Below are 27,119 nucleotides of genomic sequence, written 5' to 3' on the forward strand. Positions count from 1 at the left end.
GCCGTAAAATAATATCGAATACGTTAGAATCAATGTTACAACGACAGCCTCCGGAAACTGAGTAGATGTATCCAGTCAGTGTGATTACAAGTTTAAAAGGTATGTTCTCCTAAATAACTTTTTCAGATTATATAATAATAACATTCGTTCAAATGGTGAAAAAAAAAATGATAAAAATACAAATTGTTAACGCGACATACCAAACAACCTCTTCGGTTAAATTCGGAAAATCTTGGTAATGGGCTCGGAACGCAACTTTAACAATTTATTAAAAAAAAGTACTGACTAAAAAACAATTCTGTTTAATTAGAGGTCATTTTTAGATCACAATCTTTAATTAAAAAAATTACCATGATGGGTTGCCATTTAAAAAAAAATATTTTTTCCAGAACTCGAAAACTAAAAGAAATTTCGAAAAATGTTATTCTTGATAAATGGTCACATTTTAATTGGACTTTACGCTACACTAATTATTTTTTCGTAAAGTGTTTAGTTTACGAAAAAAACGCTTGGTTCCATACTTTTTATTCACCTGGTATATGTACCCGTATAATATTCAATGCGCTTTGTATAATAAAATAGGTAAGTACAACATAATATTTTTACAGAGTGTTTCATAAATATAAAGCAATATTGTCACCTTAAAAATGATGTAAATTTATTTAAATTAGTAAGTAAGTTTATTTCAATAGTAAGCTTATACCTATGGTAGAAGTTATCGGTTAATACTGATTTCAAAGTAACTACACTGTACGTGATAACTTATAGACGAAATTAATTGGGAGGAACTATTAGATTTTTTCGTAATCACAATATTAAAAGGGTTGTCGTAGTTCATCAGCACTACAACAAATCAGTAATTAAGATTTCCCTGTTTAATATTTGTTTTGTTTTCAAGCTGTTTCTGTTTTTTTTTAAATAAAAATTCATTATAATTTCTTTAATATTTGGTTTGATAGTCATGTTTAAAATAAAATGTTAAATAAGATCGCCATAAATATGATAAAGAAAATAACTGCAGTTTTTTATGTTTATTCAAAAATGTAGTTACAATAAACATAAGATACGAGTATGTTACTAAAAATTATCAAAATATGACAGTAAGTAATCACAAGTTACAAGTGAAAAGGTTTATTACGTGTAAATCTTGAAATCAAATCAAACGCCCACTTGGGTTGATCCGCTGGAACCATATGCCCAGCATTGCGTACCAGAACTTCAGTCAAATTCCCTGCTTGCTTAACATATCCAGCCAAATCTTCATCAACATACCACTGATACCTTTGAGCTTTTTTATATTCATCAGCAGCAGAGAAATTCAAATTTTGTAGATAATTAACAGTCAGAGGATACGCCACAATTATATCCAACTGTCCATTATAAATCAAAACTCTATAATGACTAAGCAATTCTGCCACCCAGGGTGCAACCGACTGCATAATATCCGTCATGAGATTGATCTCGACATCCTGACTTTCACCATGAAACGTTGCATTGCCCACATGAATCGCGGCCCGTACGTCGTCCCTCTGTATGTATTGTCCCATGTAAATCAGTTCATTACTTGGGTCTGTGGGGTACAAGTAGTTGAAATAGTTGGTGAAACCTGTGACGTTTTTGAATAGGGAAGTGTGATTGTTTAAGTCGCCGTTGAGGAGATTATCAAACAATTGAAACGCCTTGACCCAATCTTTGCTTTGGATGTATTTAATTCCCTGGTCTTGATACTGTTTCACAGTGGTCCTAACATTTGAATCAATCAAACCAATCTGATACAAATAATCGGCGTAATTAAGCTGGTGGACCGGATCAGTCAATCCATTTCCAATACTAATCCCCTTCAAATTAATCTTCAACTTGGCTGTGGGGTTTTTCATGTGAATAGTATATGCAATAGCTGGGGTATATTTTCCCCCATAGGACTCTCCAGCTACGAAAAAATCGTTCTTTTGCAACTCAGGAAACAGAAGGAAAAACTGTTGAAGCGCGTTGTACAAATCAAGCCCCACTTGTGTCTCATTTTGACTATACCCGTTGTTGGTGAAACTGTACCCAGTCCCAGCGGGGTTATCAATATAAATCACGGAATGTGTTTTAATCCAGGCATATTTACGCAATTTGAGACCATGTTGTCTCATCACGGCAAAAGGCCCATTTTCGGCAAATAATCCAATTAAAGAGGTGGCTCCTGGACCCCCTTGTAGCCACAGAACGACCGGAGAGTTCTCATAGTCGGTTTGCGAAGGGAAAAACCAGAAAAATAGATTTGAATTGTAAGGTTTGTTCACAGTTAAGTATCCAGAGTAGCTTTTGATGGTTTTGAAGCCATTGAAATAAACCTGAGATGCGGTTAAAGCGTCTTGAATCTTGCCTTGCTCAATAAGTGGGGTTAGGATTAGGGGTAACCCCGGATTATCACCAATAGGTTCTTCCTTTATGGGTACATAAACGTTAGGGAATGCGCCAGATGAGAAATTTAGCAAAAAGTTTAATAAAACCAAGGTAATTGTCCCACAATTCATTGTTCACTGGGCACAAAATGCAACTGAAATATTGAAGGTTATGTAACTGAGTTCATTTTAAATTTATCAATTCTACTCGTATCACTTTATTAATTTGTTTATGCATACATTGATATCACTACTTTTCATTACATTTTATCTAATGACCTGAAAAAAATTTCGATAGAAAATCTTTCTGTTTCGGCTCAACAGTATCCTTGAAATAACTCATAAACGTTCCTTTTTGTTTCCAGAAGTTCACCGTTTCCTTCAACTCCATTTGGCCCTAAAACAACACCTTTGAACCCAAATAACACAATTATTAATTATTTATTACCTTCACAACCAGCATATCAATTACACGAATATCTTTTATGTGGTCATTCTTTCTAAATTCTTCTCGCAACTTGGCTTTTAAATTATCAACACTTTTGGGGATATCATATTGTTTCACTGTAAAAAAATATTTTAGTAAAAGTAAGGTTATGTCAAGTTTCACTAAACCTATGTATGGTATTTGGCGATACCAAGCCTTGTACAAATTTAAGACTCTTTGTCGAGCCTCATGGGGATCGGTGGATAAAATGGGCCTAACTTGTTTAGTTGCAGCCCTAACTGCTTGAGATGACATAACGGAAGAATTTTTGTTATGACAGTTGTGTAATCAGATGTGTCCCGAAAAGGTGAAATCTTACAGTTTCGAACTTATAAGGCAGTAATTTCAAATTAAATTAATTACAATTGCGGATTAAAAGTAACAAAAAAGTGTTTAGAACGTGTGGAGATAACTTAATCATGATATTATATTTTGTTTTAGTAACACGTTTCGGTTTTACTAAAATTCGTTATGTGCTTGACTTTTGACTTCTTGACAGTTGTTGATAAACTAACCTACAAATAAGCAGAAATCAAAGTATAATTTTTGTAACAAGTAATTAAAGAACTGGGAAAAAGTAAAAACCGTTTAAATGTCGGAGGAAAGTTACCCAATGGACAACATTCCAACTTTTGTTGCACTACCAGTGGACAATTTGGAAAATAACATCCTCCAAAAACCAGAACAATTTAGGATAATCAAAAATGCCATCATCAAGAAATTATCTGATGGTTCGCTATGTCTTATAGACGCAAATGAGGTACTTTACAAATTTTTGATACTCAACACGTTTGTAACTGTTATAATTTTTAGGTTAATGATGGGTTGCCACAAGTAACCTATTTGCCCCCTGTCGAAATCACGCCAGTGCCAAGCACCACTCCAGACAAGCCATCAATAACGTAAGAAGTTTAAATTTGTGTTGCCCACAGTATTAACTCTATTTCAGTGTAAATAATGAAGAAACTTCAACTAAACAAACATACAAGTGTTCGAAATGCAAAGAAGTGTTTGAAAAACTTGTTTTATACCGAAAGCATATGATATGGCACCGAAGTATTAAAAAATTTAAATGTGAAAAATGTCCCGCAGGTTACAATGTAGAAACAAATTTAAAGATTCACATGGCCATGCATACTGAAGGAAAACCAACATGTCCAATTTGCCATATTTCATTTCAAAGATTGGCGAGTTTAAAGTCTCACTTGATGTTGCACCAGGTCGAGGAATTGTACACTTGTGAGGAATGTGGGGCTGAATTTGAAAAAGAAGTGTGATGCTGTCTTTTATTAATTATAGTTTTACTATTGATTGTTTTTAGGAAGAACTAGAGAAACATTATCATAGTCATTTGGAAAATAATTCCAAAGAAAACAATAATTTAGTTTGTACTTACTGCAGTGTTCAATTGGATGATCATAAAAGTTACAAAGAGCATATTTCTCATCATGTAAAGGTAGGGATGAACGTATTTGAAAATAAGAAACTATTTTATTGGGATATTTTTATTAGTACTGCAGAAATTTTTAAAGATGGTAGCAGAGAACAAAAGATGCGAAAATATTTTGCATGAATTTTTTTGTCGAATTTTTTTATGTGTGGTAAACACTAGATTATTTTTAAAAACTGTGAATTGATCTTTAATAATGTTGCAAACTTGTTATTTGTCTTGATTGTTAAAATTAATACAATATTTTTATCGAGATTTTTATTATTGCTCGAAATTGGTAAATTGTGCACATAACGTGCAAATCTTATCTTTTTTTTAAACAATTGTTCAGGATGCACGGTGTATTTCGTCCACCCAATTTTCCTGACAGATTAAAAGTGTAAATTAGTGTTTAGGTTTTCCTAACCTTGTTTCAGAATTTTGATTAATGTTTATTATATTGACAAAATGCTCGATGCTTCTTGCTACTTTTTATCTTTCTCCTTTGAAATGGGAGTCCTTAGTATGCCCAAAAGTATAGAGATACGTCTTTGGGACATACCTTCTTGTACCAGGGAGATAATTTTTATTTTATTAAACGCACTTACTGGTGGCATGTTCGAATTTGATTACATTTGACAATACGTATTTGAATGTCAGTTATCTTGACAATAAAGCACAGACTACAGTGAATTTTTCAGAATTCACAGAAATTGGGTGGACGAAATTCACTGTCCATCACTGTACAGGGTGCTGCATTTTGGATGTCCTAATAGGGAATCTCCGAAAATAAGAGGTTTAGCCAAAAACGAGTAATACATTCTGGGGCTCATTTTTTGAGAAAATAATATTGGTTAAAACCGCATCCAGCTATCGTCTTTTGTTTTCGACTTATAGACAAAAATTGACATTTTAGCGAAATATAAAAAAATTCATATCTTCGTTATTATAGAAGACACAGATTTGAAATAAAGACATTATACAGGCACTTTTTACGTAGAATTTAATAATGTAGTTAACAATTTTTTTCAGTTGTTTATTTAGCCGTAATAAAATAAACTTGTATTTTTTTAAATGGGAATCATAGGTGGCTATGTCATTTTTAAAAAAGCTTGTTTTTTTCTTATCTAAAAAATATATATTTGTAACAAATTATTATAATACATTTTTAGCAAAAAATTATCTTTGATTTTTGTTCGCAGTTGGCCATGAAAAAATGTTGCATCTTCAACCGAAAGGATTTAAACTATATTATATTCAACCAGTATCACCAATGAAAGAGTTTTCTAAGTACTAAGTAATGAAATGAAAAAATTGTAAATCAACTTATTGGCGACTAATAACATTTCTTTGTTTTTAAACAAGCTAACATTACCATTACAACATCTAGTGATACATAGAATGTTGTAAAAAAAAGCCGCTTTAATTCTTCAATAAAATATATTTTATATGACACAAAGATGACGATATGGTTATTCAAATACCCAAATTCCGTCTATGTGAAACGTTATCCTACCTCCATTAGATCATCAAAAAATGTTTTTTCTAATTGTGTTGACTGTTGACACATTTGTTTTTCCTATTTTTCGATTTTTTAAAAATATGTAATCATTTTGTTCTGAGGCGCTCTGATATTTGTTCAATGCTTCTACCGTATCGTATTTTTTAAATCTTTATAATTTTAACTATTTTTTCATCTATTTTACAGTTCACAAAACTCTTATTGATTATTATTTACACATTTGGAGTGAAATAGTTTTTCCATGGCCAACTGTTATCACACAAAATATGTATTTCCCTTTTTAAGTATAGTTATAAAAAAATATTTTGTTACAAATATATATTTTTTATATCAGAAAAAAATAAGCTTTTCAAAATTGTCATAGCCGCCTATGTTTTCTATTTAAAAAAATACAAGTTTATCTTATTACGGCTAAACTAATAACTGAAAAAAATTGTTAACTACATTATTAAATTTCTCGTAAGAAACTGCCTCTATAATGTCTTTATTTCAAATCCGTATCTTCTATAATAACGAAGATATAAATTTTTTTAGATTTCGCCAAAATATCAACTTTTGTCTGTAAGTCGAAAACAAAAGACGATAGCGGGATACGGTTTTAACCAATATTATTTTCTCAAAAAATGAGAGCCAGAATGTATCACTCGTTTTTGGCTAAACCTCTTAGTTTCGGAGATTCCCTATTCGGACATCCAAAATGCAGCACCCTGTACATACAAAAAATTCCGTTTGATCATTGAAGAAATTAAAAAATATTTTTTACTATTCCTGAAATACAGAATGTAACGAAAAGATTGAGACAAAGAGTAATCTGAGATTTTCCAGGTCAAAATAAAGTGTTTTAACCCACTTATCAAGTTGCACCGTTTAGAAGTTACAGGGTGGCAAAGTTTAAAATGTTTTTTGTTTTTTTGGAGCCGCGATTACTTTTTATCTGGCCCGCCTATTCGGTTTTCTTAATAACTAATGAAATATGTCTCCAAGGCGGTCCGATTTAAACTGAATTTTTTTTTAAGTTTTTTATTTTCATTGGGACAGTTGTGCAGACAGTAAAATATCCAATAAAGATGTAATTTGAAAATAAAGCCATACATATTGCCAGTGATTTTGGCATTTTCAAAATTTTACTATACAGGGTGTTAAAAAAATATTGTGAAATATTTAAGGAGGTAATAGTATGGACCAAAATAAACAAAAACGTCTCAATAAACATGGGTCCTCAATGTAACGGTTTTGGAGATATCGAATGTGAAAATTTTTAGAATTTTTACTAGAAGCTTCTCTTTTTTGTTTGAACAGATTGCAAATAAATGTTCTAAAAAACGAATAATTATTAATAAGTACCTTTGAAATCGTTACTTTGGGAACACATGTTTATTAAGACTTGTTTGTTTGTTTTGGTTCATACTGTTTACCTCATGAAATATTTTACAATGTTTTTTTAACACCTTGTATACACACAGGATGCGCCAGAACTTGCGCCTCAGAGAAAAATGGTGAGGTTTCCAGGAACTTGAAAAAATGTTTAAAAAAATCTATCAAAAAATTTCGAAGTTATAAGAGTTTAAATTTTGCATTTTGACTCTATTTATTTCTGTTGGAGAAATCATTTTCTAAGTTTTTTTGCTACAGTCCATTAGGAGAGGAAACAAGGAAGTTGTAGGTATCCTAAATTGTAACTCATGTAACGTAATGTTATTTGTGGCTTTTATTAGCAAAATATTTGTACCTTTACTAAATAATTGGAAAAAAACATATACAAGATCATCAGTACCATTAAATAGACAATACAATTTAATAGACAAAAAGTGTCAAATGCTAAAAAATTAATGAATTTTTTAAACATTTATTTCATGGCATGTTATCTTAATTGAAATTTTTTTCTGTCTTAATAATAAAAAAGCCACTAACTTAAATTTTTACTTTTAAAATTAAGACATTACCAAACGTCACAATAAACTCAAATTCGATTAAAAAAGTTTGTCTAATAACGGCATATAGAGGGCAAATTACAAAAAATAGGACTATCTATAAAAAAAAACTCATTTCATAAGTTCTTGAGGCACTCATTCTTCATCTTTAAAAACGGGATTGTACTATAAAAATATAACTTGACTTGTCCACAATAGGTAATAGTAATAAATAAATCGTAAATAAATTAATTTGATAATTGTATAAAGGAAAAAGAAAATGGAAGGAACAAAATACGTAATATGGATTTTATTTTTCTTTTCTATGGTTTTCGCATTTCTATTGCACAAATATTTGAATATGAGAATTTTCCTTGTGATTATTATGTTATAGATACACATTATTAAAATTGCAGGTGAAGAAGATGGTCTTGTCGGGCAAAAAAACCCGCAAAACCCACGGCAATAAGGAATATCCTCATGTATGCAACATTTGTTCGAAAAGTTTTTCCCGAGTTTCACTCCTCGAGAGACACTCACGTGTCCACAGTGGCGAAAAACCGTTCGTCGTAAGCCTTTCCATATTTTTAGATAAACACAAATACTTTAACATTATTATTTTTAGTGCCAAATTTGCAATCGAGGTTTCAACCAAAAAGGCACTCTGCAAATTCATTTTAGCAAACATACTGGAATTAAGCCGTTTCACTGTACATTATGTTCAGCGAAATTCAGTCAAAAAGGCAATCTGCGAGTACATGTTGAAAAAACACATACGGCACCTACGCCTGGTGTTAAAATGTACAAATGTTCGCATTGTACTTGCATTTTTAAGAAAATTGCATCGTTGAACGTCCACATTACGAAATTTCATGCGAATAGTGAAGAGTCAACGAGTATTTCGCATGTTATGAGTCGGTTGAAAGAATTGGAACAAGTTACTATGGTGACTCCTGAAGCGGATTCACATAAGGAAGTTTTGAATGAAAATAAAGAATGTGTGGAGAATTCCAACACCAGTTTTGTGAGATTAGCAGAATCTTTTCTTGATGGAACCATTAGACAATATTTAGTTATGCAAAAAAAAGTTAATGATGTTAGATGGTATATTTGTAGTTACTGTGAGAAGGAGTTTAAAAAACCATCGGATCTGATTAGACACACAAGGGTTCATACGAGGGAAAAGCCATTTACGGTAAAAACTAGCCGATTTGACTTCATTTTGAAACTTTTTTTTTTCTAGTGTAACAAATGTGGTGCTTCGTTTTCGTTGAAAGCTAGTCTTTTTTCACACATTAAAACTCATGGTGGTAACAATAACTACATTTGTTCTATTTGTATGAAAAAATTTTCTTCGTTTCGGTCCTTCAACGCGCACTTGAGGTTTCATTTCGTTACAAGTCTTTCAAAATGTTTAAAACATGTTTTTAGGAGGCATCACGAGAAGTCACAGTATAAATGTTTATCTTGCAACAAGAGTTTTAGTTCTATTCAGAAAGCTAAACTACACAATAGAGAAGTACATAATGAACCATCTAAGAAAGACTCATCGGAAATTTTGCTGAAACAACCTTTAATTAACACTCCTAACGGTTTATTGCCAGTGGCACCACCGAAATCTAATTTGCATCATACAGCAAATACAAAGCAAATCCAGTGTCCGATTTGTTGTGCCAGATTTAGTAAAGTACCCAATTTGAGACGTCATATGTTGCTTCATAACGGCGGGAAGAAATACAAATGTGGTCAGTGTATGAAGTCCTATCATACGGCTCATGCATTAAAGGAACATTCGTTGTATCATTCTGGTATAAAGAATTTCGGCTGTAAAGTGTGTGGAAAGAAATACACGACGGCTTCGTTGTTAAAGAGACATGCCATCAGCCATAGTACGAACAAGCCTTATATTTGCCCATATTGTAGTAAAAATTTCAAAAGTGTTATGTTGTGTCGGAAACATATGAATGTACACAAGAAAGAAATTAACTTACAGGTGAGTCAGATGTTTCTGTGAATGTGAACGAGCGAAGCGAGGGAGTGTTGCATGTGTGCAGATGAGAGTTTTGTAAAAAAAAAATAACCTATACATTACAATACGTTAGTTCTCAACAAAAAAATTGAAATTTACAATTGACTGTTTTGCTTTAATAGCATTTATCAGAAGTATCAAATTTTAGCGTCTATTTATTTATTTTTTTTAATAAAACAATACAAAAAATGTAAACTAATTATGTATTGTGTGATTGGGTTGAGAACGCGGATATTTTCTCGTATAACTGTAGCTCCTTTTTGAAATAACTACTAGAAATATAACCAGTGGTGTTCGGTGAAATTTTTAGCAAGGCAAACAGTTTCAAAAACTTACGTAATTATAATGCAACTCTATTCTCCTTCCCTTTTTAGCAAGTTTTGTCATCGTAGAAGCACGGATGTTTGAATATTTCTGTTATTTTACATAAACAACATGCTTCTTCTGCTAAAAAATACGACATTTTATTCACGCTCAACCCGAAACTTAAGCTGGTATAATTTGAACTCACGGTAACAGTGAGTTTTTCACAACCCTATGTGTTCAAATGTTCTAATCAATGTGACCTCTGATTTTGAAATTATGTTGGCAATAAATGTAAAGACATGTCACATTGCATATACAGGGTGTTTCACATAATTTTACGAGGCCTGCGCCAGTAAGATGCAATCAATAATACATATTCCGATACGAACTCGATTACAAATTTTGAAAACTGGATTGTCTTCTCTAGTTTGTTCGCCCTTTCAAAAATTACAACATTTTTAGCTAGTTAGTGATTAAGATAGATAAATTAGAATCATATTCATGCTGTCTTTTGATAGAACAAATGATAATTGTTTCTGAAAAACTGCAATTGAAGAGAACTAAAGAACTAAATAATTAAATGTGTATTTTTTGTATATTTGGGTGCGTACATTAGGCGCAAGCCTCGTAAAGTTTTTTGAAACACCCTGTATACTCTTTTTCATATTAATGTGCATCACGTACGTTGTAGAATTGTAAATGCAACTTTAATTGAAAGGCTAATTCACACAAATAGTGTCATTAATGTCATTCAGAACAAATTTAATCACTTCAATATTGATATAAAATTGTATGTTTGCTACCCTATATTAATTACGTTGTTAGCTTTAATTATTTTTTTGTGTGGGGTACACATTTTTAGAGAGGATTGAGATTAGGATTGTTTGAATTTTCGCATGGTCGCCAACTTAAAATGTTCCCTATCAACGACTACTTCGATGCACTTTAATATGAAAACAACTATACATATTATTTTTAAAGTATGAAGTTGGTAACAGATTTGAAATTATTTTTGTTAATAGTTTGCAACAGGATACGGTTTTGCTTCACAAATACTTGACGTACTAACTAACTTTGGCAGTTTTTTAACGAAATCTCTAGAATTTTGTAATAAAAAAGCAATACTTATTTTTCCGAAGGAAAAAACAACTGAACTTCAAAAATAAGCACATTTTTTCAAATCCATTTAATTTTGCGGTGAAAAAAAAACCTTAACGAAATATGTAATAAATCAAAGTTTTTTGGCTTTCTTAAACTTTTTTTTGAACGAAATATTTCGAATTTTGTGAGTTTCTTGGCAAAAATGCTACTTTTATAAAACATATCACATTTTAAAGCCAATTTTGCAATTTTTGTATTGCTTTGGTAAAAATTCTCAAAATTATAGTGTGTTTCTTAATAAAAGACTATAACTATAAATTAATTAAAATAAGTAAAAAGATAGCATTTTCAAGAGTGTTGAATTGTTGTTAATCAAAAGCGTACTCCAATGGTAACCTTTAAAAATTAGAGGCAGGATTGCCAACAGATTCATTCATTGTGGATCACTTTGTATTTAGTATACAAGGTGTCCTACCTAAGAGTTTCTGATCTAATAGAATATAAAATGTGATGTTATCATGTCTTTTAACAATGCTAAATTACAAAATTTTGTTGTCAAACCAGCAAAATTTTCTTTTTTAATCGCCGGTATGTACTGTGAAACAACACATCGGCCGCATTAAACATGACAAACTCATCAACATGTCTAGATAATAAACTTAATTGCCGCATATTTATTTTTTTTTTAGTTTTTCGACATTTTTTTAATCTAAAATTAACATTTTTTGTTGCCACACATTTTTTTTACTAGAGTCCATACGATTTAACTATGCTGTGGTGTGGTCGAAGCCGAAGAACAAAATGTCCATTTTTGACCATTTCACTATCTAAAATGTAGAAGGAATTTTTGTTATTATATTGCTTAATTATGTTGTAGAATATTGGCTTTGTTGCTGTTTCATCATAAATAATATTTCGTTCCTTGAGCCATAATTCTCTGATGTTATTTTTTATTCTTTGCTGCGAAAACTAAAAAATTGTTAATCTTAATAGTGTTAATATCAATTAGTATTAATTTTCAAATTTTGAAATTTTTAGATTACTGCTCAGAACAGGACTAATGAAACAAAAAACTTGGATATTTCTGAAAAAACAAAACTACTTGTTTTACCTGATTCGGTTTCAAATCCCGGTTTATTAACAAATAATCAAGATTCCATCGAAAGTAGCACACAAATCGATACCAGTAATCTCCAGTTAGTTACTCTACCAAATGTAAATCAGATAGTGGTAAGTTTCTAATCCACCTCTTGATATACAGGTTCTTTCAGAACTCGCGCTAGAGAAAACAATTGCCAAGTAAAATTACATACCAGGAATATGGAAAATAATGTTAAAAATTTTTATACAGGGTGTTTGCGGATTACGGGCAAATATACTAACAATATACTAACCACTAAAAGAATTCGTTATGAAAAGTCAATTTGAAGACCGAACAAATTCCGTATCCAATTTTTTTTTTTACATTTTTTCCCCATGATTTTCACGAGCCGTTGAGTGTGTGACTATCTTTGTTAGGAGGAAGTAAGTGTTGACAAATCAAAATTTCAATTAATCGAAAAACGGTCTTCGGCCCAAAAGTTTTGTACATTTTAGGTATTTTACAGCGTTCAATTTTATTAAATCTCTCAGCTTTGCTTCGAGCTTCAATATTAAGGCTTCACGCTGTAAAATTATACCTACTTCACGTATAATGTAAATAACTATTCCATGTTCCTGGTATCTTATCTTACTTAGTATGTTTCTCTGAGGCGCCAGTCTGAAACAGTCTGTATTTTCTTGTATTATGCAATTTTTTAGAATCAAATTGATCAACAATTATATGAAGTAACACCAAATTCTATCCAAATAATTACAAACTCTGACAAGGATATTGTGCAAGATCCAAACCAAATCCAAACAATTTTCATTAATTGCGATACTTTGCCACTAACCGATAATTTGTACTCAACGAACACAAATTCAGTGTTGTTTGATCCACTGAATGAACTTCAAGGAACAAATACTTTCAGTATCAATTCTCTCAATGGAGGCTTTCAAACACAAGCCACGGAAACATTTAATCAAGTCGGCAACGATATGCAAACTAATAGCAACTCAACTGATAAAGTCACAAATGATAATCTTCTAACTACCAACATACCGTTATATCCACAGTCGGAACTAAATCTACTGTTCAATCTAGACACTGGATTTGTTTCCAACAATTGTGATTTACCCGATATTAATATCAATGAAGTGCCCGATTTGAATATTGAACTAGCTAAGGAAAATGATGAAGCGAAGAGTCGTCCAATGACATGCGAAAAGTGTAGCAAGGTTTTCAGTAATAAAAAAACGTTTTTGAAACATGTTAGTAGTCACAAAGAAACGAAAAGGGTTGGAAGTGGTTTACACCAATGCAGTTTCTGCGAAAAAAGTTTCAAGAAGCATTCCGATTTGGTTGGTGTTTTTCTTTGTAGTTACATTTAAATGTAATCTAGGTTTTAGACACGCCACATTCGCACACATACCGGGGAAAAACCTTTCGCTTGTGACAAGTGCGAAAAGAAGTTTTCTTTAAAATCGACTCTGTTGTCGCATCAACGCACACACAACCCGATTAGTCATAAACAGTTTAGTTGTGTCGTTTGTAACTCATTTTTCACTTCGAAATCTAGCCTCAAAGTTCACTTGAGCGTTCATACAGGTGATAAAAGTCATAAATGTAGTTTTTGTTCCGCTAAATTCAGAACGGCTGCTCATCGAAAATCACACGAAAACAATTCTCACTTGAATCCTTCAAAGAAGAAAATGAAAAACAAAGTTACGAACTTACTTGAGTCTGTAGCAATGGATGTTTTAAATCAGTCGGATCAGATTGGTTTACAAAATGAAGAAACAGGGGGCGAATTGGAAAATGTTCTAGTGGTGCAAGAGCCGGTAAGACACGATTTATTGTAAGTAAGAGTACAATGTTGTTTTTCAGTTGAATCTTCTGAATGATTCTAATCAGAATCCATTAACCGAAACAACTCAGCTTGAGCCGTTAATTCTGCAACAGTTGCAGTCAAATTTTTTGATGCAATACAATTTAGTTTCATCATCTTTGATTCAGTTAGACGATGGAACAGTTGTTAATTTTAAGACAGTTAATACCGATCAAGAATTGTTACAAGAAACGACCAATCCTATTAGTGTACCAAACGAAAAACCGAGAAATTTGGAATGTGATATTTGTCATAAGAAATATGCGTCGAAAGATGTTTTAAGAAAGCATAAAAAGATCCACGGTATGGATAAAAAATTCAGGTGTACGAAATGTGAAAAGGGATTTGATACGGAGGAAGAGTTGGAGAGACATAAAAGAATCCATGAGGGGTATAGGCCCTATTCGTGTTTTTATTGTGCTAATAGTTTTTCAAAAGAGCGTAATTTAACAACGCATTTAAAAAGGTTTGTATTTATAATTTTATTGTTAGGTGAGTTAATGTTTATTTTCAGGATTCACAATGTTTCTTTCAAAGATAATCTTTTATTATGTGATCTTAAGTAGAAGTGTTTTATTCTGTAAAAGAAGTAATGACAGGATAATTGAAGATGTACATAAAATGTTATTTTAATAAATAATTTATAAATAGATACATGTTTTTATATGCAGTGTAACCCACCTAAGACTTTCGGATCTAATATCTCTGTTATTTGCTAATGGATTGCAACGAAATTTAAAACGTATTTAGATTGTTTAGTGGGTAGAGCTTAATAAAGCATTACGAAAACAATCCTTAAAATGTGTTTTTAACATGGCTTTTTTAATTCTGTTGTCAACACAAATATTTAGTTATTTTTTATTATCCGACACACAATAACAATAATATTTATTTAAAATTTTGTGTATAGCCATAATCAGTTAGGTCCTGCTCAATGAAAATATTTTTGAGATGGCGGCACTTTCGGTTACACCGGAAGTGGGTATCAACGAAGTTTCCAGAGTAACCGAAAATGCCGCCATCTTGAAAATATTTCACTTAGCAGAACCTAACCGATTATAACTATAAACAAAATTTTAGATAAATATCATTGTTAGAACTCTCAATGTTTTTAATGTGGGATTTAGGAACGGCCTGGATTTTGATTATTAATTAGATCGAAAACTACCAAAATTGAAGCGTTTGGAAAAAGGGCGAAATACTTCCCTTAGTGCCTAATGACCTTTAGGGTTTAGGCACACCTGTTATGTCACAATCACTTATTAACCGTTCAAATGGACGGATAATACCCTACCTGAATTACAGTCAGCTTTATAATGAAAACTTGAAAAGAATATTCCCAATAAATCAAGTCCTATTTTATTTATTTTACATACGAGTACATAAAAATAATACCATGTTATAAAATCCTCTTTTTTCGTAACTTTATTATAAACTTTTTTTTTTGGAACTGCAGAATTTTTGCTTAATTTTATTTTACAGATAATAAACACCAAAAAAATGGGCATTGTTTAGGAAACAGTGCTGTTAGTAGAATGCTAAAAAACACTATTCCTAATTTATTTTCTAGCCAAAAATTCAATTTTTTTGATATACTTACTAAAAACAGTAAAAATAAGAAATAAAAGAAATAAATAATTAAATGAGACAAAAAGTTTTACACATTTTTTGTGTTTATCTGGATGTCCGGAAAGTCCGGTACCTCCGTGACGCTGTGTCATCGGGCGGTGTCCTAGACAACAAGAAAAATGTTTAAAAATATCTCTATAAAAATTTCTAAGTTACGAGAGCACTTTGACTTTATTTATTTCTGTTGGAAAAATAATTTTCCAAGTTTTTTTGCTACAAGATATTAAAAGAGGAAACAACTAAATTCTAACTCTGTCTAATGTTATTTGTGGCTTTTCTTGACAAAATTTTTGTACCTTTACAAATGATCATAAAAAAACATGTAAGAAATTTTGAGTTAAATCTAACTCAATTTCGGTGTCCAGGAGAGTCCACTCTATTTTGTGTTAATATTTTACACATATTTTTTGAGTATATGATCGTATTTTTGAGTGAAAACCTTGTGAGTGAAATACACACATTATTGAGTGAATTTTACTTCAACTTTGTGATATAACCTAATCAAATTTAAGTGACAATTGACTTAATTTTGAGTAGGTTTCTTATATTTTGTTACTCAAAATTGTGTTAAAATTCAATGTATTTATTTAGGTAGAGGTTGATTTTGAAATGATAGACAAATGTAACTATAAGACTGTATTATGAAAAATTATTTAAAGTAACATTATGAACGGTTTAACAAAACTTAAAATTTGAGGTAACTAAATTAACATTGCTGCTGTAACTTTGATGAAACTCATACGGTTCCTTGTAAAATAACATATTTGGATCTTAATATGTTTCCTTGTTCTTAAGTGTTTGATTAAAGCAACAATGTCTATTTCATTATGATACAAAGTACACAAAATTAACATATTAAGGAAATGTGAAAAATAAAATCATTAAAATTAAGTATTATAAAAAAATCAATACTTATTATTATAATTATTCTAACGAAGTTCCTTCATTTTAGAAGTCCAGATAACTCCTTCAATACCATTGTCAGATTCTTCATTTTCCGGTAGAATTATATTGCTGGGTTTTTATGTTTGCTTGTAAACATTAAAAATTCTTTCTTCTCTGACAGGGAAATATTCAACCAATGTTGGCGCGTTAGGATAAAGCATTGCAAACTCTTGTTCCATCTACCTAAAACAAATGTTCTATGTAACTAACAAATATCTATTATATATGTAAATTGTAAATTTACATGATAATGATTTAAATGATTGTAAATGCTATAGTATAGTATACCATATGTAACTGCTATAAACCAAAGAAACAATTTAATAATACTCAAAACTGAGTAAAATTGACTCAGACCTATTAACCATAAACTCACTTTTGAGTTATTTTTTCCAAATAAATAAAAATAAATCATCATCGTTGTAATCAGGAACAAAAAGACTTTTTAAAAATACACAAATCAAATATGGCGCCCATAAGAAAATTCAATGTTGAATGTTGTAACTCTGATATCAAGAGCGCCTTGGAAAATACGATGACAGATTTAGATTTCTTGTAAAAAAGTGCCTTAAGAACGTCCCAGTTAAAAACGTCTAGGTCTTTTAGTTTTCGCTTGAAAAAGTAAAAACAAAAATGACAAATTTCCGTTTTTTTCTAATAATTCAAAAACTAATAATGACACATTAAATTTTCTGTCAAATTATTGTTCAGCATAAAAATGCGCAAGATCCCCATGGTAAAGCTCGAAAAACGAACACCTCTATATCAGATCATCGGTAACATTAAATAGACATAAAAAGGTCAAATGTCAAAAATAAATGTCAATTTTTTTACAGCCGCATACCTGACAGTATAATACCTATATTAAAGTACAAGTTGCAGAAGGTTATTCAAGCACAAATTTGAAATTCCGAAACGAGCCGCGAAGCGGCGAGTTGAGGAACAAATGAGTGCTTGAAGAACCTTCTGCAAGAAGTGCTTTATACTATTTTTTCTATTTTGCCGCTTTATATCATTTTATAAATTAAAAAACGAAGATTAATTTTTTTTTCTAGAGAATTTTGCGACGGTTGGCGACATTTATGTGTGGAACAATTTTAGGCGGCTGTAAAAAATAAAAAATATTCTTATTTTCACATTTGAAAACGAATTGTGAAGAAAGTCCGTCACTAAAATTAAATTACCTCGAACGACTTATTCCAGCACGCAAATGACGTCATTTGCGTACTGGAATAGACTTATTCTAACACCGAAATAGAAAAAAACATATTTTGCGTTGTTGCTTCGGCAATTTCGGGCGGAGTGCAAACTAAATTCTGTTGGCTCATATTTTATTTATTATTATTATTATTATGTTGTAACACGAATAACTAATAATTAGTAAAATTTATTTTTAATGACAGACGGCAGAAATGATTAAAAAAATAGGTGGGCGCCGAGTATTACCCGATACCAACTAACAAAAAATTCTCTAGACGACAAAAATATATATTTTTTTAATTAAAATAAGAAAAAGGGGGGCGAAAATTTGAAAGAAATAGTATAAAATACTCGTTTTATAATGGCATTGGCGCACTCATCCCATAGAAAACTCGCCTACGGTGCGTTTTTTAACTTGGGATTCGTGCACCAAACCAAACCTTATAAAACTTGTTCTTTAATATACAATAGTATATTGTGCATAATAATGCACTTTTTCCATGTTCCTGATATAGCATTATTCTCTGGGCCGCGAGTTTTGAAACATTCTGTAACTTAAATTTGGCGTCAAAGCTATGGATGAACGTTTGATTGTGACTGAACTTTCGTATTGAAAGTCATTAATCTGACATTTAACATCTGGTCGGGCGTATTAAAAATTGTAACACCCGTTACAATAATTGTTTAAAATTACGTTACAGTAGAACAACGCTTTGTAGGTTAGATTTCCAAACCAAAGTTACTTTAAGTTATTTAAAAAATCTTTAGATACAATGATATATTTATATATTTTATTAAAAAACAATAGATATAACTCACATTTTCATGTTATACAGTTATAGACACCTTAATAAAATAGTGTTATACTTTGTCAACTTTTAGATGAACACCATTTTTGTTCGCTAAAAATATAGCCCCCGGATCCAACTGAAGTGGAACTGTTGTAGAATTTGTTTTTTTAACGGCAAAATCTTTAAGAATATAAGCCAAAGAAACTTTACTCACTAACATAGCAAATCTTTGACCTAAAAATGTTAATATTACGTATATTTTTATGTAATTTTATGAAAGTCATACCAATACAAACTCTTGGACCATCTCCAAAAGGCAAATACGTGTATGCAACTATTTTACTTTTATTTTCATCACTGAAACGCTCTGGATCGAATTTTTCTGGATTAGGAAAATACTCTTCGTCGTAATGTAATCCAGCAACAGGAATTAGAATAGAAGTGCCTTTATCTATAGTGAGTCCAGATTCTTCAAATGTGTACTTGGTTTCACATTCACGGTTTAAAAAATTAGTTAAAGGATATTTTCTCAGCGTTTCTACAAATATGATGTAAGTTAAAAGTTCTTCTATAGGAAAATATTCATACCACATAGGACCATGTCTAAGTATTTCATGTCTTGAATAGCTTCATAAGTAAAATCACCATGAGCATCGTGATGTTTCCTAATGTCCTCACGTAATCGGTCCTGAATATCGGTATTTAAAGCCAGTTCGTAAAGAGCAAAAGTAATGGTCAGAGAGGTTGTGTCATTTCCAGCAGAAAAGAAAGACAAAGCTTGTGCAGCTACTTTTATATCATCTGCAAAAGGTGTAGGTATTTGCAAAATGTAGGTCAATTCCAAATAAAGCGTAACTTACCAAAGGTGTAGTCTGATTTATCGGTGCTATTTTCTTTTAAGTTGTGTAGCATGTCTATCAGATCATTACGTACGATTGCGTTTTTCCTGCGTTCTTCCATTGTAGTATTGAAAATGTTCATCAAATAATCGGAAGCTTGTTTGTCCGCAAAGGTTAGTCTAAATATGTCTACCAGTTTTGGCATGAAGAAGAAACAGAAGATTGAAATGTTTCTCTTAACCGAGTTAAAGTCAACAAGTTGTGTAGCAATTTGTAAAATCCCAGAATTGTCATTTTTTAAACAGTATGAATTTATACCAAATGCACATGAAAATATGATGTCTACAGCATATTTCTTCGTGACCTCTCTAGCCTCTATAACTTCTCCATTATGTTTCTTAATGTAGTTAACCAAGTCTGAACCACATTCTTTCATTAACGGAAACATTAGCTTGATTTTTCCTGAAGTGAAAACTGGTGACATTTTTGCACGAAGGTTGCGCCAATTGTCGTTTTTCGAACTAAAAAGTGTGTGGAAGGATATAGGATCTACTGCCTCGTTTGCTGCCACTTTACGATTTATAAATTTGTCGAAATCTTTCACTAACACTTTTTTCAAGAGTTCGGGACTTCGGATCACTAAAGTTGGTTGGTTGAAGATGTAGATTCCGACATAAGGAGTTGAAAACTTGTTGTATATTTCACGAATTTTGTGAAAAATATGTTTTTTTCTTAAAGCCACATCGTAAAAACTTCCGAAAATAAAGAAGGGTTTTTCATTAGGAACTCCTTTAGATTCCCAATATTTGTAATTTTTTTGGTAGAAATAGTACAGAAACAAAAGAAAACAACAAAGATAAATAAAAATCATGTTGAAGTACGAATCTGGTTGCTGTACTTACAAAGATACTACTATCACTAAAGAATTTAAAGTGTATTTATATGTTTTAATTCGAATATCGAACGTATCTTATCTCTTGTTTTGTTTTCAAAGTTATTATTTATAAATAAAAGTACCCAAATAATGAATGTATATTCTAAATTCTAAATGTCAGCATGAGTCTAAATTTTATTCTATAAATAGCAAATATCAGTCTGAAAATATAAAACTTAAACCTGCCAAACATAAACTTGTCAATGACAACTTCTTAATTGCTAAAGAGTACTAAAAACATTTTACTGCCATGTGTCACGAATTATTTGAAATTCTATACAAGTGTCCCAAAAATAAATAGACAAATACGAATTTCTAATTATTTAAAAATTATTATTAAAAATTGATGAGTTATTTTGTTCTAAGATTTGTATCATAAATGTTACACCTGGAAAATATTTCCTACTTCTTGAAACATTCTGCATTTTTTAAAATGACATTTAGTCATGATTGCTTCATGTTGTAGATACGTATAACATAATTATAATTAAGGCTTGGATTATATGCAAAATGCATATACAGGCTGCGCCAGAACTCGCGCTCCAGAAAAAATTTTCAAGTAAGGTAAGACACCAGGAACATGAAAAAAATGTTTAAAAAGTTCTATCTGTCAAAAAATTTTGACATTTATTTTTTGACATTTGACATTTTTTTATATCTATTTAAGAATACTGATTATCTTGTATATGTTTTTTACAATTATGTAGTAAAGGGACAAAAAGCCACAAATAACATTGAACAGAGTTACAATTTAGGATACAGCTTCCTTGTTTCCTCTTTTAATAGCCTATAGCAAAAAAAACTTGGAAAATTATTTTTCCAACAGAAATAAATAGAGTCAAAGTGCAAACTTTAAACCTTCATAACATCGAAGTTTTTATAGATAAAATTTTTTTAACATTTTTTCCATGTTCCTGGTATCTTACCTTATATAGATAGCATTTTTCTCTGGGGCGCGAGTTCTGGCGCACATGTATGTGATTAAGAGGTATACCAACAAAATTGTAAGTTTTCTATGCATATCTAATAGTAGAGGATACGAATTAGGGTCGACCTTCACCCATCTGCTTACCGGATGAAATTTATTTTTTATCAAATTTAATATGCAAAGGAATGTATCGCGAATGGGTTGCCTAAAAAAATATGTTCAAGGATATGATTTATTAGAAATACAAAAATTAATAATTTTTTATTACTTCACCTACTTGCTTACCAGAAAAATTAAATACCAATCGAAAGTATGAAGCCTAAGCAGTATGAAAAAATTGGGTTGCCTACCTTTTTCTGTTCATTACTATTGGGTTGCCAGGTATGAACAGGTGAGTCGATGTAGTAATTTGCACCGATCTGCTTGCGCAATAAATTATATATGAAAATAAAGATAATTTTATTGCGAACACGGTGGTATAGGGTTGCCTGCGAAAAAACGTTCATGAATGAGGGTTGCCGAGCTTTGAAATTGAAAAATCGGAGCAAATAAAGATAATCAARAGTTGTAGATGTGCCAGTATTGATAATGATAAACGTATTGTCATGTAAAAAAAAATATTCCATTAGAAAAATACTTAAATAATGTCAAATTCAAAATTAAATAGACCCTCTAATTCGCAAGATTCGTCAGCCTTTTGTTTTTCATTCATCTCAACAATATCCTCTAATTTCAGAGGCGTTTTTGGTCTCCAACAAATCCTGTTGGTTTAAAAAAAACATCTAAAAACCAACGGCAGTTTTGAGACAACTGTTTCACACAATCGGAGTCAGTTGCATGGAGCCACGTGGAATTTACATAAATACTACGCAAAATTTTTTGTTGTAGCGAATCCAGCACGGTGGTATAGACCGCTGAAGACTGCGACAGAGCAGGCTAGAACGCTATTGGGTCATTAAAAAAATTACGGAGTTTTTGAAAGTGAGCGATAGTAAAATCGTAAAAATAGCCAATTTACTTAATGTGGTAAAACGCTTAAAATATGATTTTTTAGATGTAAAATTAGGCGCTGAACACGATGCAACAGGTTAAAATACTCTGCGATGCATAGTTTTTGAGATATTAGCAATAGACCGCACTGCGTGTGAAAAATAGACCAAAATTTCGATACAAATAAAAAAAATATTTTCAAATTGATCCATATAACGTTCTTTATATTTCTAGAGGTCTTAAAAACTCAAAAAAGTGCATAAAATGTTATTGAGTCAAGTTTAAAAAATTACGAATTTTTTGAGTTTTTGAAGATGAGCVATATAATTAGTTAGAGGTGTTTTGGRAGCTTTAACAAAAAATCTTGTATACACCACGTACGGAAAAGGTTTTAGGTAACTCCTCTCATTAAAGACTCGGCTCCTACGTCGCCTCGTCATTAATTASGATTTGTCCCCTAAAACCCTACTTTGCGTACTTGATACATAAATAGCTATTTTTACATGACAATATGTTTATCATTATCAATATTGGCACATCTACAAATTTTGATTTTTTGATGAGTTTCAGTTTTTTTATTAGTAAATTTAAAAATATAATGATTCATCGTTGTGTTATGGAACAACGTGAAAACATTAAAAAATAATGAAAACTGAAGAAGTTAACAAAATAAGTTTGTAGTTCCACATTTTTTCAAAGTTTTCTCCAACGTCCCACTGTCGTACATCTTTATTTGCTTCGATTTTTCAATTTCAAAGCTCGGCAACCCTCATTCATGAACGTTTTTTCGCAAATTATCTTTATTTTCATATATAATTTATTGCGCAAGCAGATCGGTGCAAACTACTACATCGACTCACCTGTTCATACCTGGCAACCCAATAATAGTGAACATAAAAAGGTAGGCAACTCAATTTTTTCATACTCCTTAGGCTTCATACTTTCGATTGGTATTTAATTTTTCTGGTAAGCAAGTAAGTGAAGTAATAAAAAATTATTAATTTTTGTATTTTCAATAAATCATATCCTTGAACATATTTTTTTAGGCAACCCATTCGCGATACATTCCTTTGCATATTAAATTTGATAAAAAATAAGTTTCATCCGGTAAGCAGATGGGTGAAGGTCGACCCTAATTCGGATCTTAGACTATAATGTTTTTTGATTAAAATAAGACAAATACAAAATGCATATTTTGTCAACTTGGTGCATATTTTAAGAAATATTGCATATTTGTACTAATTTTCGATTGAAAATTTCAGTTCAAGTTAAAAATTGGACAGTTCAAGAAAAATTATGCGATTACAAAATATTTTAAAAAGAAAACAACCCGTAGTTCGTAAGCCAAACTCAAAAAACTAGTACCCTGCTGAGTGTTTCCTTTTTAAATTCGTTTTATACTGGGTGAATGTATATTGTTTTTTTAAATCATTTGTTTCCAAAAAATAATAATTAATATAAATTAAAGTAATAGAAAAAAAGATCTTATTTTAAGAACAAAATTTTGTTTTGTTTTTGAGTTATTCGATTTTTGTTGTCTAAATTGCGATATATGTAAAAAAATTTAATATAAAGTAGATAGTTGTAATCCCTTAGATCATGACCTTCATGAGAAAAATGTTTTTTTTTTTTTGGTGGGTTGCCATTTAAAAAATTAATATTTTTGTAGAACTCAAAAACAAAATAATAAAAATTTCGAAAAATTTTATTTTTGATAAAAAATCACATTTTTATAGAACTTTATAATTCATCAATTAGTTTTTTTTTTTAAATAAATATTTTAAGCAAAAAACGTTTGCTTCCATAATTTCTATTCACCTGGTATAAAACGAAAAAATCTTTCTATGCGGATAAGTAGTTGCCTGCAAATGAATTTTAACAAAATTGTTTAAAGTATTGTGATCTGAAAAGTACAGATTTCTTAGAAAGGGTTAATTTCTAGGTTATGAAAATGGCTTGTCTCACACCAAACCAATTTATTTATTCTTTCATTTATCGAGTGCAGTTCAAGATGACGAAAATACAAAGTTTAGTGTATTCGAGAATAAAAATTTATCCCAACTTTGATTTTTTATTGTTAAAAATTTTGCATATCGATGCACACTCGTATTTGGCATATACAGGGCGATTCAGATAAGATAATGAGCTTGACGATCCGGCGATGCAACCCAAAAAACAAATTTCATTTACGCCTTTGATCCAATTTCAATTAGGATTTGCAAGTTGAATCCAAGTTATCATCTTGGTGTCACTCTGACACATAGCTCTGACATTAGTTCAGAGAACGATTATTAGTGCCATTCAGTTCTCGCGGAATGATAGAGAAATTAGAGAAGTCTTTTCGGTGTAAACCCAATACAAAATGTATGAAACAATGAAACATTAAAGGTAGGCAAACAGTTTTTTTATAAATCATAAATTGCTTGTCAAAGCACTATCAGAGCAACATAAGATAACTTGGATTGCAAATGCAAATCGTAATTAAAATTAGATCAAAACGTAAATGAAATCTGTTTTTTGGGTTGCATCGCCAGATCGTCAGGCTCATTATCTTATATGAATCGCCCTGTATTGAAGCATGTTTCTTAATATTTTGTGTATATTTTTGTGAAAATACGTGCATATACAGAGTCCGCCAGAACTCACGCTCCAGAGAAAAATGCCATGTAAAGTAAGATATATTTCTGTCGGAAAAATAATTTTCCAAGTTTTTTTGCTACAGGTTATTAGAAGAGGATACAAGGAAGCTGCATCCTAAATTGTAACTCTGTTTAATGTTATTTGTTGCTTTTATTGACAAATTTTTTGTACTTTTACGAAATAATTATAAAAAAAACATATATAATATCATCAGTGCCATTAAATGGACATGAAAAAATGTCAAATGTCAAAAAATAAATGTAAAAAATTTTTGACAGACTTTTTTTCATGTTCCTGGTATCTTATCTTACTTAGAATTTTCCTCTGGGGCGCGAGTTATGACGCGACTCTCATCAAAGATTTAAAATGAAAACTAAATTGATTCACAAACAGTTTATGCCTAAATATACTATGAAATTTTTAATCTGATTAATTATACAATTAATACATACGTACGGAAAGTGACACACAAGTGGGGAGTTAGAACTCCCCCGAATGCGTTAGACACTTTCCAGCGAATCACTATTTTTCCCACGCTCCCTCAATCCCACGACAAGAAATGCACCATTTTTTTCAATGAAACCATTTAATGTTTCTCTTAAAGATCATCGACAGTTATTAAATTAGGCGTTTATTAAAATTAAATACTTAATTAAGCTGATTTAGGTTTAAATAGTCGGTGGTTTTATTTACAAAACCTTGCTTCAATTTTGAAGGATGAATAAAATAAAAGTCAGAAGCAATGCACATGGCCAACAAACAGCAATTTGCCAGACACTCGCACAACCTCTTACGTTATTTTCATAACACACGTGTGGTAAGCAAAATAATCGATTCGTTCGATATCGTCAACTTTCGTAGGTAATTTGCTATATGGAAACAGTTAAATAAATTACGCATCATTTAAAATGTCTCAGCATGAATCAAATTTTTTGTTTCTTTTTACTACATTATAAAATGGCAATGCATATTTTTTTCCTATTTGTACAAACTACATTTGTAAAATATGATAAAACAAGACATTTACTTCATATTTAAAAAAAAAATGATATGATGATGCAAAAAAACATCTCTGAATACAGGATGTGTCAGAACTCTCGGCAAAGAGAAAAATGCCATGTGAGGTAAAATACCAGGAACATGGAATAAATGTTAAAAAATTCTGTATATAAAAATGTTGAAATAATGAGAGGTTAAATTTTGCACTTCGCCTCTATTTATTTTTCTGGGAAAAATATTTTTTCCAATTTTTTTGTTACAGGCTATTAAAAGAGGAAACAAGGAAGCTGTATCCTAATTGTAACTATGTTTAACGTTATTATTGGCAAAATTTTTATGCCTTTACTAAATAATTATTTAAAAAAATACACAAAAACAAGACCATCAGATCATCGGTAATATTAAATAGACATAAATAATGTCACATGTCAAAACATAAATGTCAAAATTTCCTAACAGAAAGAATTTTTTATGTTCCTGGTATCTTATATTACTTGAAGTTTTTCTCTGGGGGGCGAGGTCTGACACATCCTGTATAGTCGAGAATTTTACGCCTAATATAAATTTATTCGTTCTGTTATTACTAGCCTCTTTGTGAAAGCGGAAAAGTAAAAAATCTGCCACATTGTGTTAGCGATGACTTGGCAGATGCATTTCTTATTTTTTTTTTGTTAAAACCACAATATGTAATGGACCCATTGCATCAAGGAAAAATTGAGGGTACCGCATGCGCGGCGGGAGAAATAACTCCACCCATTATTTTTAAATTTGCTTTAGAATAAAATGCCAATCGCTAGCAACCAAAGCCGCCAAAGTCACTGTGTGGATAACCTAAAACGAAACGTCAAAAGCGTGTTCAACACGGTTCTAATAAAGTTGCTTATACAAAACGAAATACAAAACACTATAACCACGCGAAGCGCGAGCACGCTAACATAAGCCGGTCAAGTGCCCTTGTAGACATTCAGACAACCAACCTAATCACCATAGATTACACTAACTTGCGTTTCACTGTTCACTTCTGATTGGACCATTTCTTTTTCGCGGTTACAAAAGGGGCGGAGGTGACGCATGCGGTCTC

The 27,119-nt window shown here is 31.1% G+C and overlaps 4 protein-coding genes across 6 annotated transcripts; 1 reads left to right on the forward strand and 3 right to left on the reverse strand.

Moving 5' to 3' along the window:
• Positions 1-1,016: 1,016 nt before the first annotated feature.
• LOC123011088 (venom serine carboxypeptidase) lies at positions 1,017-2,583 on the reverse strand. The gene has a single exon (XM_044408373.1). The coding sequence runs from the start codon at positions 2,520-2,522 to the stop codon at positions 1,116-1,118; it is 1,407 nt and encodes a 468-aa protein (XP_044264308.1). The 5' UTR covers positions 2,523-2,583; the 3' UTR covers positions 1,017-1,115.
• On the forward strand, positions 1,555-14,795 carry LOC123011081 (zinc finger protein 236-like). The gene is made up of 14 exons (XM_044408360.1): positions 1,555-3,255; positions 3,319-3,637; positions 3,691-3,779; positions 3,827-4,148; positions 4,199-4,333; positions 8,155-8,307; positions 8,364-8,933; positions 8,982-9,121; positions 9,170-9,731; positions 12,213-12,404; positions 12,975-13,616; positions 13,665-14,096; positions 14,143-14,609; positions 14,658-14,795. Exons 2-14 carry the CDS (start codon positions 3,470-3,472, stop codon positions 14,707-14,709), a joined length of 3,924 nt encoding a protein of 1,307 aa, XP_044264295.1. The 5' UTR covers positions 1,555-3,255; positions 3,319-3,469; the 3' UTR covers positions 14,710-14,795.
• LOC123011095 (NADH dehydrogenase [ubiquinone] 1 alpha subcomplex subunit 6) lies at positions 2,593-3,230 on the reverse strand. Its single transcript, XM_044408386.1, has 3 exons — positions 3,006-3,230; positions 2,839-2,954; positions 2,593-2,787 (listed from the first exon to the last, which is right to left on the reverse strand). Exons 1-3 carry the CDS (start codon positions 3,130-3,132, stop codon positions 2,662-2,664), a joined length of 369 nt encoding a protein of 122 aa, XP_044264321.1. The 5' UTR covers positions 3,133-3,230; the 3' UTR covers positions 2,593-2,661.
• A 1,606-nt stretch (positions 14,796-16,401) lies between the features above and the next one.
• On the reverse strand, positions 16,402-27,119 carry LOC123009532 (cytochrome P450 6k1-like). Of its 3 annotated transcripts, none has more exons than XM_044405933.1 (6): positions 27,024-27,119; positions 19,569-20,336; positions 19,297-19,509; positions 18,995-19,246; positions 18,737-18,942; positions 16,402-16,896 (listed from the first exon to the last, which is right to left on the reverse strand). In XM_044405933.1, the coding sequence occupies exons 1-5, from the start codon at positions 27,109-27,111 to the stop codon at positions 18,779-18,781; spliced, it is 1,485 nt and encodes a 494-aa protein (XP_044261868.1). In that variant the 5' UTR covers positions 27,112-27,119; the 3' UTR covers positions 16,402-16,896; positions 18,737-18,778. The 3 variants fall into 3 exon arrangements, with proteins under 3 accessions (XP_044261868.1, XP_044261858.1, XP_044261850.1); XM_044405923.1 differs by having other exon boundaries at positions 16,402-16,900; XM_044405915.1 differs by lacking the exon at positions 16,402-16,896 and having other exon boundaries at positions 18,693-18,942; positions 27,024-27,118.

This window comes from Tribolium madens, unplaced genomic scaffold (genome assembly GCF_015345945.1).
Source record: "Tribolium madens isolate multiple individuals breed KSU strain unplaced genomic scaffold, Tmad_KSU_1.1 Scaffold_19;HRSCAF=116;Tcas5.2_LG9, whole genome shotgun sequence".
Lineage (NCBI taxonomy): Eukaryota > Metazoa > Arthropoda > Insecta > Coleoptera > Tenebrionidae > Tribolium > Tribolium madens.